Below are 19,070 nucleotides of genomic sequence, written 5' to 3'. Positions count from 1 at the left end.
GTAATCTTATAGATATAGGATTTATGTTGAGATAATGTATCATTTATAAAACGTCGTTATCATATTTTGATAAAACCGTTGGTTGTAACTTAATTTGATTAATGGAATTGGCAATCACGTGTGCTGGTTAAAACTGGTTTTTCAAATGAATGATATTTGTTTATGTCATGTTTTAGTTTTCGTCTTTATTTTTCATTTTAATTTTGTATACACGTGTTATCATAACACCTGCAACAAGGATGTCAGACCATAATGTATCGTTATAACGCATGTGAATTGTGACATTGGAACAAAGCATATGTTTACCCAATAAAATATTAATTGCATTATACGTGTATTTTTTCGATACTTCACTCATAGTACGCATAATTTTTGAACGAGTTTGTGAACTTTAATATTCGCCGCGTTTTGGAAAACTGGGCTTTATGCATGTACGTGTATGTAAAGTGTCGTTCCTGGCTTTATGTATGAATGTAAAGTGTCGTTCCTGGCTTTATGCATGTATGTAAAGTGTCGTTCCTGGGCTTTATGATTGTATGTAAAGTGTCGTTCCTGGCTCTATGCTTGTATGTAAAGTGTCGTTCCTTTTAAGCCTGTGTAATCCGCACACGATAATCAGGGACAACATTGTACGCTTGTACTGGATTTTCGTTTCGAAAAGATTTCTTGTCAAAGCAACATCCCATGCCTTATTTGCCTTTACTGTACACCATGTATTTCCAGCACAAATATTTATGATTGAATACAAACTAAAATATGTGTGTTTGCTTTTTCAGTGTGACATTTTGTCTTTTCGCGTAGTTTTTCAAAATAAATTTAAGGTAAACACATATACTGCCTATAAATATACGAGTCCTGCTCTAAGAATAATTAGACTTTATAAATATGCGCAAATAGTCGTTCCAGATTAGCCTGTGCATTTCCGCTTTTATGGAATTTTTAATTAAAAGAAAGTCTCTTCTAAACAAAAATGTTCTCCATGTAGGAAGATCCATCCCTGATTAGCCTGTGCGAAATATACACAGGCTACCGTAATCTAAAACGAAACTATACACATGTATTAAGCCCTGTTTTCCCATAACGAGGTTCGATATTGTAAGCTACCTTAGATGTAAGATACAATTGCTCATCTCTATGCGCTTAATTGTAGTTTGAGTTTGAGTCCAGCAACAAACTCTAAGCAAGACGGAGACCGTTTAACGTTTTACATAATGTATCTTTATTCAGACAAGCATTAAATATTATATTGTACAATAAAATCTCTAAACTGTTAGAGTTGACATAAAAAGGATGGACGTTTGGTTAACAGTTGCTCTGCTTTAAGGTTGTCAATATCATAAAATAGTACTGATGAAATACTTAAAACGTTCGTTTTACTTAAATACCAGTAGTTAGTAGTTAATGTAACAAACAAATTCTGATTATTACTTTTAATTCGTGAAATGAAAATGTTTTATGAAGTATTACTGTTTGTTTCTTACTTTTTGGAAGGGTTTTCAATTGATCGAACAGTGATGTTTGTTGTTAGCAACTGTTGCCAAAACTATGCGGAGAACCTCCTTATATACCCTTCGGATGCTGCAGATTTGGCTGCAGCCAAAGATTCAGCTGCAGCCAATCACAATCCTGCAGCATCCTGCACCATGTATGGAAGTAATGCGGTTACATGTAAACAAGAATATACTTCTAATTATAATAAATCGACAATCATCATAAATATCACATCTTAATCAAAGAAGGCAATAAGTTTGATGACTTGAAACAATAGACACCTTAAAATATGCATGTATAACAATACATTATTAAATGCTGCAACATGAAAACTTAAGAATTTCTTACGCAGTCAGCGTCTCAAATAGTTCCCTGCAAACTATTATGTTTTAACAATTAATATAAATGAAGAGTTTGCAAGTTATAATAAATATAATCTTTTTATAGAAATAGAGGAGTGAATATTATAATTTTACAGCCTATTTTAAAGTCAAATGCATGCAATAACACTCCACCATATTCATACGTATGACGTCATCAATATACATTGCTGCAACGATTTTGACAGTGCAGGATTTTCGAATATGTTGGATTATTCTCACAACAAACAACATATAATGGACTAAACACAAGGTAAATACAAATACCTTAGATCTTGGAGAAAATTATCTTGCTAAATGCAGTGCACTGTATAGGCAAAATGTGAACAACAAAAATAATGTGCGCCGATATTCGGATGAGGCATGAATTCGGATGATATTTACATGTAATACATGAAATATACATTACAATATATCTGCTGTTAAACAGGTCTAGATACCACCAGACAGACCTATTAGATACACATGTACATATTCTGGAATTGTATAAACGCTCGCCCGTGCAGATACATCAGTCTTTCTTGAATATAGACGTTTCCAAGAGGATGATTACAGGGAATCTTGTTGTGACCAATTTGCCCCAGACGGCCTCCTTAGAAACCGGTTATATATATTACTTTATGATATATTGTGTCAGACCATATTATTTACTGTCCACGGTTCCCGTTTTTCTTTTTTTTCTTCACAACTGAAATGTCTGTACATTTGCATTCTGACAGTTGAAGATCGATCTGCACATGTCGCACTGTTGTATATTTATATATATTTGGACCAAGCTCTGTGAAAAGGGGGTAAAATGAATGTGCGTAAAGTGTCGTTCCAGATTAGCCTGTGCGGTCCGCAAAGGCTAATCAGGGACGACACTTTCCGCTTTTATGGTATTGGTCGTTTACAGAAAGTCTCTTCTTTGCATAAGTTCAGTTTAGGCGGAAAGTGTCGTCCCTGATTAGCTTGTGCTGACTGAACAGGCTAATCTTGGATGCACTTAACACACCAGCATTAAGCCCTATTTTCACTAAGCGCGGCCCATATATTATAAATAAGATACCTAAATTCTATTTATATGATAAGAGAGCGAATTGCAGGCTGGTCGCGAGCTAAGCTGACCGCATATTACGCACGACTCGGCTTATATAATGTTTGGATCAATACGTTTGATATTACCGGTAATCCGTTTGCAATGATTATTCCTACAATTAATACCATTTATCGCTTTTATTAAAGTTTAACTTCATACATTTTCAATTTCAATTTTAGAGTAGCTTTATTGAAACCAAGGAAACGAATCGTTTTCATCCTCCATATTTCAATTTTTTTTGTGAAGAGTCTGTTCATAGTTTAATGGACTCAATGTTCACTGGTGGTAAACTGTGCGCGAATGTGGTTCAGAAATATAACCGGTGGACTTTGCCTTTTTGCTGCTGTCGACGTTTTTTCTTGGCAAGCGATCAATATATTGTGAATACTGTTTAAGTAACGAATAAATATTGGAACAATAGTTTTCTACAACATATATACCACGTTATTTGCACAATTCGTGAATCCAACTGTTCACGTCTATAAGTGTCAATTACTTACCGGGCATTATTGTAAATAGTAAAGCAAAGCAAAACTAATGGCACATTGTTTATTACAAAAAGGAATGATCAATTTCTCATATTCAATTAAAGAAAGACATACATTATAACATACATTCCTACAAGTTATTGGACTTGCATTATATATACACACATAAAAGAACAATCTTTAACATACAAATTGAGTACGAGGCAGTGTAAAAAAAACAACAAAGGATGAACAATCGGTAATATATTTTGTTCGATTAATAATATTTTATCTTATATTTAACGCTTCCTTTAAAAAAATGCATAACAATCAAACAGGAATACTTTTTGAAGTTATTCTTTCACCACGTTTGCGTTACTAGTTCCTCCCACGTCTCGTCTGGGCATTCTGGTTCCTGTGGTTCCTGTTTTGATTCTGGCGGTTTACAGCTGAAATATTGAATTGAATTTTGAGGAAACGCCTTTTTAGGGAGTCTAATGAAAGTGCGTAAAGTATCGTCCCAGATCAGTCTGTACAGTACGCACAGGCTAGTCATCGACGACACGTTCCGCTTTTATTATATTGTAAGGTTAAAATGAAGACTCTTCTTGATAAAAATCCAGTTTAGGCGGAAAGTGTAGTCCCTGATTATCTTGTGCGGACGACAATTTACGCACATGAATTTGATCACAGTACGTCAGATCGTGACTCAAATGCACGTGATTTAATATGTGCTCTTCTATATAATATGGAAAAACATCAATATATTTATTTATTATTTTGATTCATGTAAAATGAAAAAAATATTATTGTTGTAGTTACGGCACACGCTTGTCATATTAAATAGCTACTTAAACTCGTGTTCCTGCCGAACGTGAAATTTTGTTTGATGTGACACCTCATGAACTGACATTACGATCTTACAGTTAACTCAACAAATATGCGCTATATATAAAAATATTAACTGAAAAAACGCAGTAAACATAATTCACGGAAATGCACGATCATCACAGAGTCAATTACCGGCCAATCGTCCGGCCTTCTTTGTGTTCTTGACCTCCAACTTCGGCTGGACTCTTCCCCTCTGCTGTCCCACCTGCTGTCTGCCAAAGTTTCCATTGTTCCTTTGGTTATTTCGGGCAGGCTGGCGACCTCCTCTAAAGCTTGATCTATAAAAAACATCCATTAATAAAAGTGAATTTGCAGGCGCGAATAAAATACTTCGACTGACAGAGGCCGAAGTATTCGGACTACTGGCTAACACTTTTCCCCAAAACAACAAGTGTCAATATCAGTGAAATATTTTTGATAATCGTTCAGTTAACATGCTTAAGTTGACAGTAAAGAAATGTGAAAATATTCAAATGTTGACTTAAAACCAATGTGTACTGAACTCAAACGACATTTGTTTAAATTTGTCGGACAAACACTTCTGAAAAAAACTTAAATCAGTCTTTATAATTTAGTTTCTATATTAACGAATGTCACTTTTACATACACATCATCGTCGTCATCATTAGTGTTATCATTATCAATAGTTCTAGATGCAGTTACATCGACGTCATTGGTGTCCTCGGTATCGTCTCGAAGGCAATCAGCCGTGAAGTCCCGGCCGTAGGAGTCTTTCCAAACGACGGCGCAGCTGTTACAGGGGTCACGTCTGAAATACATGAAGTCAATAAGTATACATATATAGTAATACCATATATTACGTACATTTACGTGACGTGTACATATAATATTTGCACGGACTGCACAGGCTAACCTGGGACGACATTTTACGAACATGCATTAAAGCCCAATTTTCACAGAGCGAGACTCAAATTAGAAGACCAAAGCGGTTTACATGTACTTCATGCACATTATTTAGGTCACATACAACTATAGCTCAAGAAACTTGACCCGGCACTCATGAACTGCAGTAACATAAATCAGACGCTGTGATTGTCTCCTACATTTGCATTCGGTTTTGTTTTCTTGCACGTTTTGAACGAGTTTAAAGAGGCTATAACAATATAATTGGTAACGGTCGCTTCAATCGGTTTGAATCTTTTCCAGTATGGAAACTTATATATTTATCGGAACGATATTTTAATATATTGGTGCATAAAGGTCAGTACGAGCCTACGAGGTGAATATTGGCGAGTTTTACCCTAACTGAATCATAAGTAGGGGAGTATGACCATATGAGTCGTGTTCTGAGAAAACTGGGCATAATGCATGTGCGTAAAGTGTTTTCCCAGATTAGCCTGTGCAGTCCGCACAGGCTAATCAGGGACGACACTTTCCGCTTAAACTAGATTTTCGGTAAAACGAGAGTTCCTTTAAACGAAAAATACCATTAAAGCGAAAAGTGTCGTCCCTGGATTAGCCTGTACGGACTGCACAGGCTAATCTGGGACGACACTTTACGCAAATGCATTTTGCCCAATTTTCACAGAACAAGACACATATAAATTACCACTCCCAAAATAAGTTATGTTGAATGGCGGGAGTTTGAACTCGCGAGATTCGGATTGACATAGCATTGTTGTGCACACTTGGTAAACAAATAAAACATAAATCGTAACATGCGATCAAAAACAACAAATGCTATGAGTTGCAGAGCAAATTAAGATCAGATAAAAAACCTACGAGCAGAAGAGCCTCATGTTGCCCCGGTAACAGGTCAAGTGTCTCTCACATGGAGGGCACTCAACTTCCACCTCGTCGGTGTTGTCATCCAGGTCATTGGTGTCATCTGGACAAACTGGAAAGGACATAAAACCCTTAAGGAGATATTGCCCAAGCATAGCAGCATTGTAAGAGTCCCCTTTTCATGTATGTTTCACAATTGTATAATATTTGCCCCACATCCGCCCCTCCATTTTATGCCCCATGCTTGAATATAAGAAGCTTAGTTGAAAAAGCACAAGTATGTCACTTACAATGCACAAAGTTTACCATACGAAGATTTCTCATAAAAGACGTTGCCCTACCTATTTTAGCCGCCCCCCCTTCCCTGATTAGTCATCCGGCATTTTTTAGTATTGCTAAAACCTAAATCCCTAAGATAAGCATAGAATTACAATCATTTAAATTAAAACACAAAACCTTAACAACATCGCCGTCTCAGACACTGGAAATATACATACTGCAATTCATATTTCATAAAAAACTTGATTGTCACGGCAATCACCTAGGAACAAGATTAATGGACGCGTATCGGGCCCATCATTTCCAAATTTCACTTCAGGCCGCGGTCTCTTTCGATCAAAATCGATTGCAAGATTTGTTTATGCATAAAATGCTCATTTATTTACTTCGAAACTCTTTGGGCTGTTCGGTTTGAGCGGTGATATGTGCGCGCTCTTACTTTAGCTAACCGGGTTCAATGACCCTTTCCTGTACACTTAAGCTTGGTATATTATCACCATTCCGGACATGTGGGGTTTCCTCCGGGTACTCAATTCCACCCACACCCAGAGCACAAGACTGCATCACATTTTAATTTCTTTCATAAAAAGTAAGTTGAAGAAAATTGCAGATAATATTCATATTTTCCGGGGTGTACTAAGTTAATAATGTCGTGGTGCTGTTACACACGACGGGTCCTCACAAATGCATCATTGGGCGCGGGAAATCTAACACACTTTGAAATAAATGTTATCCCCCCACACCTGCCCAACGACCAGACACATGCCGACACTTTGTTTGTCGGACCTTACGGCGTTGATAAGCGGTATCTAAATGGTTTATTCGCAAGTTTGCTTAACAGCCGGCGAGTGGTCAATGGCTTAGTTCAAATACTAAATCCTCTTTGTTTAAATACTGGACTTAAGCGGATAAAATTGTACTTATCTATATGTTCAATGAGGTCCAGCGGCCGCTATCTATGAGTAAGATAAAGCTGCGAAGTTAAAAAAACATACTTTATTTATAGATTTCGCATTTATCTATAATGTCTCCTCTAAACAATGGAAATTTTGATAACTTTTTTCTCAAATTTCATATGTATATTTTGTGAGTTTGAGCTTAAATGTTTATAATACGCTTCACAATCATTGCATTATAATTATTACGTCTGATATATATCTTGAAAACTATGTTTACCAAACTGAAATACTCCTCGTTATTCATATCGTTTTAAATTCGATGGGGGCGCGATTTTCGAACATTCTTAAAAGTCCCAATAATGTTCGTTGTTAGAAAACAAAACAAGTCTATAAGTAAACGTTGGTACCCGATATAAACTTTCTTAAAAAGCAGTAAAGGTGACATCAACCAAATATCAAATAGCAACATAGGTTTAAAACCGTATGGTCACCGTACATTATGTTATATGGGGATTATTTAATCGAGGTAGAATTCCATGTCTTTCTGTGCATGGTATTATTATTCATTAGTGTAGGTGATATACGCTTAACTTGCTTCGTTTATTAACACGCCATGGCTCTGTAATGTATAGTTTTGTTTTAAGGTTTTAGACTAGTAAAAATCTTCGCGTAATAACGCTTTATTTTGTACAGTTCCTTTACCCAAACGGTTCTCCGAATATGTGCGGAAAACTACGATAAAATTTGTAAAAATGCAAACAAGACATGTGTTCTAATATTCGTATCGAATAATGAAAGTCATTTGTGAGTAAGAGGAAATGCATGTGTTTTTGCATCGAAAGTCCAGGGATTAATTCACGCGTGAGGCGATTTTTATCAACAATTTTTGACTATTAACATAGTTTAGACTAATCCAAATACTCAAGTGTTTAACAAATATATTAAATGACCATAAAAAAGTGTAAACACGTACAATTCTTTCTCAAGTAGCAGTTCATGAAAGTTGTATATAATAACGTTATTTGTGTTTAATAAATGTATGCAACATGTAAAATTCTCAATTGCAGTATGGCTATGGCATATTCATGTGTGCGTGCAAGAAACCCTTGCAAGTGATGCTGGAAACTGTGTGCGGTTAAACTAAACTATCTTTTCTATTCCTCGATCGAGGACATATTAGAGAATTTTTCTGTGCTAAAACTAGTTATTTTCCGTCTGTCGTTATATTTTAGAGTAGATATTGGTATTTTTTTATGGTTTTGTAAGGGGTGAACTTGTTTGATTTTGTTTCACTTGTCACACCTTATTTGCTATTATGAATGTATATATAAGGCATTCATGTAAATATATATATATATACCAAATAAGTCTTACTTTATCAATATTTAGGTTCATAAATGTGAATTTTGAAATATAATGTTAAGAAAACATGGAGAAAATAAGATGTGGGTTGGCAACTCTGAATGTCTCAGAAATTCAGAATCCTTAATTATTCGGTATTCGTTTTTCTAAAACTTCGATTTTAGATAAACAATACCATTTCAATAGGAAATATGCTAAGAAAATAACAGAACAGCCAAATGCCGTATTACAGATCTTAACTTTAAACCTCTGTCAGACGTATTTTTGTATGTTGGCATAGAACTATAACACGAACACACATTGGTCAAATGACATTTGTCAAAGAAATTTGGGATATGATTAATATACATTAAACTTGGCGTGCTAACAAACGTATAGAAGATATCATTTTTATATCATCATTCACGGTAAACAATATATAATATGTTATAAATATACTAATCATGTACTTACTTGCCGCATTTGCTCCAATAATCAAGACACACACGAAAATAAAGTGCTTCATGATTCTCCTCACTGTCCAACCAGAGTTACTACTAAGTCGTGTTCCTTTGTTCGCTGTGCTTCAAAGTGCCGCTGCGGCGTCTTATATGCTCTGCAAGTACAAGTAGGTCGCGGGCACGTGATTGGACAGTCCGGGTGTATGAGTAAATCTTGAGATCAAGTAAACAACAAAACTGGATTTAAGCGGATATAATTCGATATATCCAGCTTTCAATGAAGTCGATCAACATCGATGACTATGTTTACAGCCAGAGATTATGAAGTCCTATCAGAATGACGTCGTGAAGACGCAGAGAGACTAATAGCAATGAAACAAACACACTCTTAAGCAGAGATTAGAATCACGCGATAGACGAACGCATGATAAATGTATCACGTAACTTCGGCGCGTGCGCCTGCTGATTTCCAGCCATCTCAAAAAATGGGCCGTGCATTGTGAAAAGACGGTTAAATGCATGTGCGTAAAGTGTCGTCTAAAATTAGCCTGTGCAGTCCGCACAGGCTAATATGGGACGACACTTTCTGCCTAAACTGGATTTTGCTAAGAAGAGACTTTCTTTAAACAGAAAAGATCATAATAGCGGGAAGTGTCGTCCCTGATAAGCCTGTGCAGACTGCACAGGCTAATATGAGATGACACTATACGCACATGGATATGGCGTACCACTTGAGTCAAAAGTCAACAAGACCTACTAGGTAAAAAAAGAGAAATGTACTGAGACGTACACTATGTACGTCGAAGTACATTTTTTTGTGTACCTCGTCGTTCAAAATTGTACTTGGAGGTACAGTTTTTACCAACCCTTGAGTATTAGCCAATCAGAAGACGCCTTACATCTGTTGCTTTGATCCGCATGTTAAACATTTATTTCTTCATCAAACTTGTTCAGAATGTTCACCTAAATGATATCTTGGTCAAATTTTAACTGGTTCCCTTGACTTATTAAACTAGGTCAAATTAAAGAAAAACGACGTTCGCACTCTAGTTACTGTTTCCTTCATTAGTTTGTAAGTGCAAACAACATACATGACGAAGTACCCAGCCTTACTGAGGTACATCAGCAGAACGTTATTCATAGGTATTCCCCTACACCCACCCTTCAATCCAGATACATATTTACGGTGAGTTTAATTGATAACATTCTTTTTTTCAATTTTGAAAATTTTATTCATTTTGTCCTCAATTGAAAAAGAGATTTGAATAAATCTGAAGGAAAAGCGGCTCAAGAGACATGTGCTTTGATTGGCTGTTCAGAAAATTTGTACGTCGAAGTACAAACATGTACGTCGAAGTACAAACATGTACGTCGAAGTACAAATTGTACTTTGGGGTACAAATATATACATCAAAGTGTATTTCATATTTGTACTTCGAAGTACAATTTTTGTTTACTTCAAAGGCTACATAGACTTTCGACCCAAATGGTACTATATACATGGTTTATTAAGTTTATTACCATAAATTTAAACGAGAGATAATGGTATTCAATGAAGCGTAAACATGTCGTTTGTTTTCAGAAATTCGATCGACCCTCAATTTGTGACTGCCGGAACATAACTTATTTGGTATTTCAGGTTGAGTTTTCGATTGGTTTTGTTAATTCACTAAAATAACTCGTGAGTTTGCGGTCATTTTTGCGATATTCGATCATAGTCGCTAAATTAACTTACAAAAGAAATACAATAACATACTTTTAAATATAGAAATTGGAGATGTCTGCTTGTAATTGCATATTCGTAGTAAATTGGGAGTTACGCCGACCTACCTAACCTACTTTTTTGGCGTAGTTAGTGAAAACAAGTGACATTTTAGCTTGACGGTCAGTTCTGTGATTTAGGAAGGCGGCAACCTCATCGCTTCTTACCGAGTGTACCCATATTCGATCCACGTTCCCCGTTCGCATGTGAGCCTGGTAAGTGGTCACCATACCAGACAGGTAGATTTTCGTCCGGTTTCTTCCAACCACAGCTCAAGCACATTAAAACTATTATGAAAGCAGCAAAATTCAGGTAATTGCAGCTATACTTCAAAGTTCGTTCAAACTTTCGTGAGTCAAGTGAAGTTAATAAGAAGGGGGAATGCAGCCTAAGGCGAAGAAGGACCTCATAAACTTCAAAATAAACAGACCCTGACCGCCAGTGACCTCATGTTTGCTTAAGTGTAGATAAGACCTTGGCAATCAGTGACCGCATGTTTGCCCAAGTCTAGATACAGCCTTGGACATAAGGGACGCCTGCAAAAGTGTGGATAAAGGCCTATCCAAAAACTAGAGTTTCCCTGGCGTAATAACGAGTGATGTCCTTTGTTTACGTCTGATGAATTTCATTGATTATTGTGCATATTTACACGTAATGATAAACCGATTTACCTAAAAATATTTAAGCGAATTTACCATTTAAATGATCTCGATTGTTATAAGTAGGTCAATGTTTTAAAACGATCGTATTATTATTATGTTACCGTATATAATACGAATATTATCTGAAATGACTGTCTGTGCTAAATATGTCTTGGCTTAAACCAATCTCCACGCAGAGTTGCCGTGCCTTTCTCTCACATACAATCTCTGCCGTCAAAAGAAAATCCTACCAGATTTGGTAGGATTTTAATTTATTGGTTTAAGTATTATATTATGAAAAGTGGAATCACGTTCATTTACATTTTGTAAATAGTGTATTAGTTTAGGTTAATAATAATAAATTATTATCTTAATCAAAAAAGTTAAAAAAACAACAACGGTAGCATTAATGTACCACGTGGCTAGGCTGTCATCACGTGGTTGGTTATGATTTGGATTTGGTCCTGCTATGCTGTTTCACGTCAAATATCTGCGCAGAGGTTGCGCTTTAACTTGTATTACAATACAGTCGAAAACTGGCTCGAACTCGCTAACGAATTTGCTGAATTTCCGGTTGACTCAAACTCTCGTGCAAGCACCTTTTTATTGCTATATATCCATCATTTAATTATTATATATTATATTTGATTGGATGGTTCGAATTCGAGAGGGTCGAATTATCGGATGGCTCAAACTGTTTTCAAGGTCCCGGCAAATGTCTTCACATGGCCTTTGTTCGTTTGACTGGACTTTGCTTCGGGTTGCATACAAACCTGTTAATCGATTTGGAGCATAATAGTTGATGTCACACCGCTAGCAAACAAGTCATCGACCAAATCGTTAACTGATTTGAGTGAAAGGTGCAATTTATAAGACATCGCACCAATTCACAACCGAAAACGTCTGCGATGTGTATATAGTGCTAATGCATGTTTGTTTGTTAGTGACGTTTCTTGTATGTACTCGTTTACGTGCAACGTTAACACGTCATGTTATAATTTATCATATGATATTTGTTTGGTTGCATATGTAACTGTTTATAAATATTGATTAATAACATTATTTAGTATATATTTGGGTCTTATTAATTTAAAAGCATAAAGAAGTACGGAGTAGTACGGAGTTTAGGCAGTATGCACACTTTTCAACTGGAGATGCACATCTATTTCATATTCTTGTTAGAAAAAGTATATAAGAAATCGGTTGGCAATTGAACAGCCTAATGCCAAGATTATCGTTTATTCATTTTTTCTTAAAATGCCGACGCTGAAAATTAATCTAATAAAAAAAAAATTGGAAAAATAGCGCAAACATGAACACTGTCTTATTTTGTTCAGAAATTCTAATTTATTTAATTTGTTGCTTTATAGGGACTTGTTCAGAGTTTGAAAATTTACACTGTCTGTTCATTCATTTATATCCATAAATAAATGTTGGGTTTACAAGTAACAGTAACCTTTATATTGTTTATTGTATAGATTTGTTTTAAATGAAAAGTATGGTTTTTAATCATCTAAAAACTAAAACATATTATAAGAAACAAAGAGAAAAAGAATCATCTTATATTATATTAAGTTGTTTTTGTGGTATTTTTTATGTGTAGTTAAACAAATCATTAAATAAATGTTTCGAAAAAATACACCTATTAACCGTCATAAATGCAGAAACGATGGCGTGGTGTTTTCTTGTGACTGAAATCCCGGGGGCCTCTAGAATCGACGGGAACTCGGGATAGCACCAATCTATGTTTATCGATAGATGTTTGCTTTATCAGATTGCAGTTTATACACTTTAGTCTCGCGTCCCATCGCTACTGTCATATCACTGTTTAAGGCCCTAAGTTTCTGAATTTTAATACGGACATTCATGAATAAGAATTGATTATTCGTGCTCTCCGTTGTCTCACTGTCATACCAAACCGTGCATGCACACATATTTATCGACGCCGGCTGATCCAAAGTGTGCAATTGCAAGCTATTCATCAATTTAGGAAGGGAATGACTTATGGCCTTGCAATCTTGCATTCCTTTATCTGCATTTCAAACGAGCATCGGAAGGCACACTACTGATAGCTTGTTGAGTTTGTTCATTATCATGTCTGCATCATTTTGTAACATGTTTTGCTATGTGGGAGATTTCGTGGGACCGGGAACTGAACTTTTGAATAAAAGTGAATCAAACAAAACTTGCTTATCATGCACTTACCTTTATATTACAACATTAATTGAGACTCCGTACATTTTTCCGCTATGAAGTTATTGTTTGATTGGTTTTATCTTACAATATACTATGGTACAAAACGTCATTAGTGTTTAATTACCTCCCCTTTATTTTCGTAATATTACCATATCGTATTTGTTACAAATACTGTGCATCAGGTTTTACATTATAACTGCAATAACTGATCACAAACTGTACTATAATATGATAATTTGCTGATTTTAAACATCTGTTCAGCGCTATTGCCAATGTTATTTCACTTAATTTTCTAATGTTACAAAAGGCGTTTGGGAAAAAAATATCATTATGATCAATATAGATTTATGTTCAGCTGGCATCTTTTATCTGGAAACCATTTTTTTTTTAAATATGTAACATTTATGCAAATTATGAATGGATGGATGGCTCTGCATGATGTTGTGATGGGATACCAGCCAACACTATGGTAACATTTGTGTTGCTTCACTCGCCGCAGAATTGTGGCGATTAATACGGACTGACGCGGGTGACTTGTACTGCACTTTCAAGGGTCATTTCACTAAAGTCACAAGCTCCAACAGACTGATCGCTGGCTCCTTCATGAACATGTCACAATCCTTCAACAGACTGATCGCTGGCTCGTACGTAAAATTCCGCAGATTAATCTCTGGCTCGTCCGCGAACGGCTGCATACTGATCGCTGCCTTGTCCGTAAACAAGTCACAAGCCTCCAACAGACTGATCGCTGCCTCGTCCGTGAACATGTCACAAGCCCCCAACAGACTGATCGCTGGCTCGTTCGTGATAATGTCACAAGCCTCCAACAGACTGATCGCTGGCTCGTTCGTGAACAAGCCACAAGCCTCCAACATACTGATCGCTGGTTCGTCCGTGAACTGCTTCAATTTATAGAGGATGGTTGTCATGCTAGCGCTCTCCAGATTTGCATTTTCCATGGCGTTGAACCGCTGAATGTATGGGATCACGGTCCGAGCGTTCGTCAGCGCGACTTGATTGGCCATAGAGTGGTTTTACACCCACTGAGTTGCGAGTATATTGAGCTTAATACACAAACCGTTTTTTCCACCCATCAATCAATGCCGTCTCGTCATTCCAGATCTATCACAGCCGATCGTAAGTAAGCTCACTCTTCGCAAGCAGGGGGGGGGGGAATCACGTGACAAACACGATTGCGACGTCCATAACGAGACAGGTATTTTTTTGACTTTTTACACACTTTGTTACTGGTATTAATTGTTTAAATGTCGCTCACTTTCCAGCCATATCAGAAAAAAGTGTTATAAGCGTTTATTTCGTATTACTACTCGCTCTTTACCTCGGATTAACTTGCTGCGAGTTTTCGTAACGGGAGCTGTAATTTTGTGGCCCACAAAGAAATTTCGCAGCGTGCAAAGTATTGCTGTTTTGTATTGATTAGATTTTTATTGAAATGTTGACAAGTGTTGTTTTTTATATCATGCAGTATGTGGAATTTAGTTGCCAGAAAGAAATGAGTCCTTTATAGTTTAGGGATTCTTTTTTTAGATGGCACGAATTTCACTTGCCGAAAACTGGTCATGATGCACTTCTATCTTGGTCGTGAATGATGGATATCGACTATTGCAACGTTCCCTTTCTAATGACAAACAATCTTACATAGTTCAATATAGTTTTATTATGATATTAATGGAGTTGGGCCCAACATAGAGCTGGCGAACTCCTGCTTGAATGTCTCTTGCGTTATAAATCGTCATAGGCAGAAAAACGCTTTGTTTACAAGATAAGAGGTTATCATTTATCCGCTCATACTTACTGATTGTATTTAGCAATATTTACTTTTAACCATTAACGGTCGAAATCTTTAGTTACGTCACAAAGGTTCAATCTTACATCTAGTCCAGAATCTAGAGCTTTACATAATGTCTGGGGTAGATTTTGGTATGTTGGTAATTTGTCGAGTCAAGTAGGAATAATCTTATAATGTAATAAAATGCGATTCAAATGTCTTAAGATTATATAATTGATTACCAAGCGTTCAACACGTCGATTAATGATATATAGGTTGATGGTAGAGATGGGTCACCCCCGTCGATAAATGATATATAAGTTGATGGTAGAGATGTGTCACCCCCCGATCTGCAAATAGGTTTAACAAATGCGCCCGATGCTTTATAACCAGTTGTCAAAAAAGTATTAAATAGTATAGCAAGTGGTTGTGATAGTTATGAGGAAATCCATTCCGTATAATTTTGTTAATGCCGTGAGGACTATATGGTTCTCCGATTCTGTAGATAAGTTTAATAACTTGCATGTGCAAAAGTTTCTAACATAAAATTTAGCGAGGAGTCCAGAGATATTCTGTTTATTAACCTTGGCGGTATCAATATAATATTCTACCGGTGAAATCATATAATATGTCATGGCCCTCTTGTCGATAAGTTGTTTATTACATGTTTACGGTAACTGCATCATGCAAAACAGACATGATTTTTTCCACTTCAAGAAATAATAACAATACTACTAAAAGTAAAAGATGAACAAACTAACAGCATGTGTTATATCGGAAATTTCACACACAATGAACGTTTCAAGAAAAACACAAGTTACATACGATGTTAAAGTGGGGAAATAAGCAACACTTCAACGGCATCCATATATACAGATTGTGAACCCGCATTTTCTAGAATGTTAAATATATTCTGGTTCCCCGACCTCTGCCTAAACCAATGAAAGGCAGTTAATTTTTAAATCATATAAAATCATATAATAATAATATATGATTTTATCAAAGATTTTTTGTCTTTTTTTTAAATAAAAACTTAACCTTCTAAATAATATATATTTTCTATTTTATCAGTAATACCGTTATATTGAACCACTATTGTACAATATTGTATCTTAATTTGCATTTTTGTTCTCTGTATTTTCAGAAATTGTCATTGTATAATTTCGGATCGGGTACTTTTCTTACAAGACCTAGCAGGCATGTCTTCAATTCAACCATAATCAACAATTTAATTTGTATAATTTACTAAAGTAATATTCATTAAATTTACTTACTGTTCTATTAGTTTTACACCTGAAACCTATATTTTACTTCATGTCAAAACAAGTAAAATGGCGGACTCACTTCTTCTTTATAGTTGGGATAATTAAAATGGACTAACCACTCCAAGGTGCCTGAACCACGTGACTTTTTCGGCTATGTGTAGGACAATCGGATGTTAACAAAACGTCGCTTCAGGTAACGTTTTTGATAATTTCTTCATTATTTCAAAACCATTTTCAAAAAAACATAGACGAGTGCCCGGTTATTGTAAAAAGACACAACTTTGTTAAGTTTGCGCAAAATAAAGTAAGTATTTTTTCCAAAAAGTGCAACCGCGTGTTTAAAAACACATGAAGTGAAATGCTATGTGTGGTATATTTTTTGTTCAATCAACAAAAACATTGATTATAATATTGTCGAGAGTTTAAAAAATAGGGCGGACATTGTTATTCTTCACAGATAAGCTACTTACATTGTATGTTTTCGCAAATACATCTAATTCGTAGTGTGTGTATATAAATGTTATATTGCTATGTGTGGGAAACATTTTTAAATGCTATGTGTGGTATACAAGAATTTGCCCGTCAGTTCTGCATTTAATCTGAACACAGTTTTGTAAGAATCTAAAACTTTAGTCTGTCCTGAAAATATATCAAATTAACGAAATGTTACATTATTGAATACTGAAAATAGTTTGAGATGTTTAATGAAAATACTCATTCGCCCCGGTCATGAAAGGGCGCTGCAAGATCTTGTTACCACTGCACCAAGTAATTAACATTAAATCATATAATGTTGTTCAATTTGTTGAAATGTCAGATTTTTATGTAATGTTTACTTTGATTGTTTTCTTTCCCTGCAATACTTGCACCATCTAGTAATAAAACAAACAGTCATTTAAACTTTGGAACATTTACTATACATGTTTGTATATGACAACTTTTCATTGATCAAGAAATCAGTACGTCTCTTGAAGGTGCTTCCAAAAATACTTTAATCTCCATGAAAAGAACAAAATACAAATGAAATAAACTGTTAAACTTAAAAACAAAATAGCATGCGTGATATATCAGATAGCTCAATAGGATTTAGATACAAATACATGATTTTCCAGAAAAAAAAGTTATTGATCCTAGTGTCTATTTGTTTAAAAATGCTGTATGGTCTCTTAATGCTTATTTAATAACTATCGTTACAGTCAAAAATGCCTACACATTTCTGCTAAAAAACACACAACAAACACGTTTTGTAGTTTTGTTGCAATAATATTCCAATGACATCTTGCACAAACAATCCTTACGATTTTGTGTATTAAACAAGTGCATTAGTTGGCAGTAACAATTCACTGAAAATTCAACATTTTGTAACAATCAATTTTATAGAAACAAACAAGAAAAAAAAAATCCCAACGGAACTATTTTCCTGTCCGTGCGTGGGTGGCTTTGTGTTAGGAGATCCCCGACCGTGTTTTGACATCTCTGCCACACTGTTTGCAAACAAATGGCATTCTAAAAGTAAACAAAATATGAAAATAAGTTATCGACAATCATGATAATTTTGAACGTAGGAATATCATATTAAAGGCGCGCAAAACACTACAAACAATGTTTATTGACCAACTTTTGTTTTTCAGACAGACTTTAAATATTATTGACGTTAATGTCAATCTTTCGATTCTCTAGTTTAGTTTGTATACCACACATAGCATTTAAAAAATTTGTCCCACACATAGCATCATTACATTTTCATACACACACTCCGAATCAGATGTATTTGTGCAAACATACAATATATGTAGCTTCTCTATGAAGAATTACAATGGCCGCCCTATTTTTTAAACCCTCGACAATATTGTAATCAACGTGTTTGTTGATTGAATAAAAAATATACCACACATAGCATTTCACTTCGTGTGTTTTCAAGCACGCGGTTGCACTTTTTGAAAAAATTACTTAATGAATTTAGCGCAAACTTACCAAAGTTGTGTCTTTTGACAATGACCGGGCACTCGTCTTTGGTTTTTTTGAAAATGGTTTTGAAATAATGAAGAAATTATCAAAAACGTTACCTGAAGCGACGTTTTGTTTGCATCCGATTGTCCCACACATAGCCGAAAAAGTCACGTGGTTCAGGCACCTTGCACTCTGAAGAGCTTAAAGATGACGTTGGGCGTATCTTTTGCGTTGTAAAAATATTTTATTGAGAAATCGGTTAGACTTCCTAAATGAGACAAAATATTATCACATGTAAATTTACTTCCGTTTCCACTTTTTTAAAATGTAATATCAAGTTTTGTTGAAAACCTGAAATGAGTTGTTTTGTTTCCATTCTTTGCTTTAGTCAGTCTGACTATTTTATTACTTTTTAAAACTAATACGCCCTTTCT

At 35.4% G+C, this 19,070-nt stretch overlaps 1 protein-coding gene across 1 annotated transcript; it reads right to left on the bottom strand.

Moving 5' to 3' along the window:
• Positions 1 to 3,484: 3,484 nt before the first annotated feature.
• On the bottom strand, positions 3,485 to 9,373 carry LOC127866884 (uncharacterized). The gene is made up of 5 exons (XM_052407719.1): positions 9,047 to 9,373; positions 6,051 to 6,165; positions 4,915 to 5,076; positions 4,440 to 4,585; positions 3,485 to 3,865 (listed from the first exon to the last, which is right to left on the bottom strand). Exons 1-5 carry the CDS (start codon positions 9,096 to 9,098, stop codon positions 3,795 to 3,797), a joined length of 546 nt encoding a protein of 181 aa, XP_052263679.1. The 5' UTR covers positions 9,099 to 9,373; the 3' UTR covers positions 3,485 to 3,794.
• Positions 9,374 to 19,070: the final 9,697 nt, after the last annotated feature.

This window comes from Dreissena polymorpha, chromosome 2 (genome assembly GCF_020536995.1).
Source record: "Dreissena polymorpha isolate Duluth1 chromosome 2, UMN_Dpol_1.0, whole genome shotgun sequence".
Classification (NCBI taxonomy): domain Eukaryota; kingdom Metazoa; phylum Mollusca; class Bivalvia; order Myida; family Dreissenidae; genus Dreissena; species Dreissena polymorpha.
Note: the sequence above shows the minus strand (reverse complement) of the source record. Positions and strands in the feature narration are given on the sequence as shown.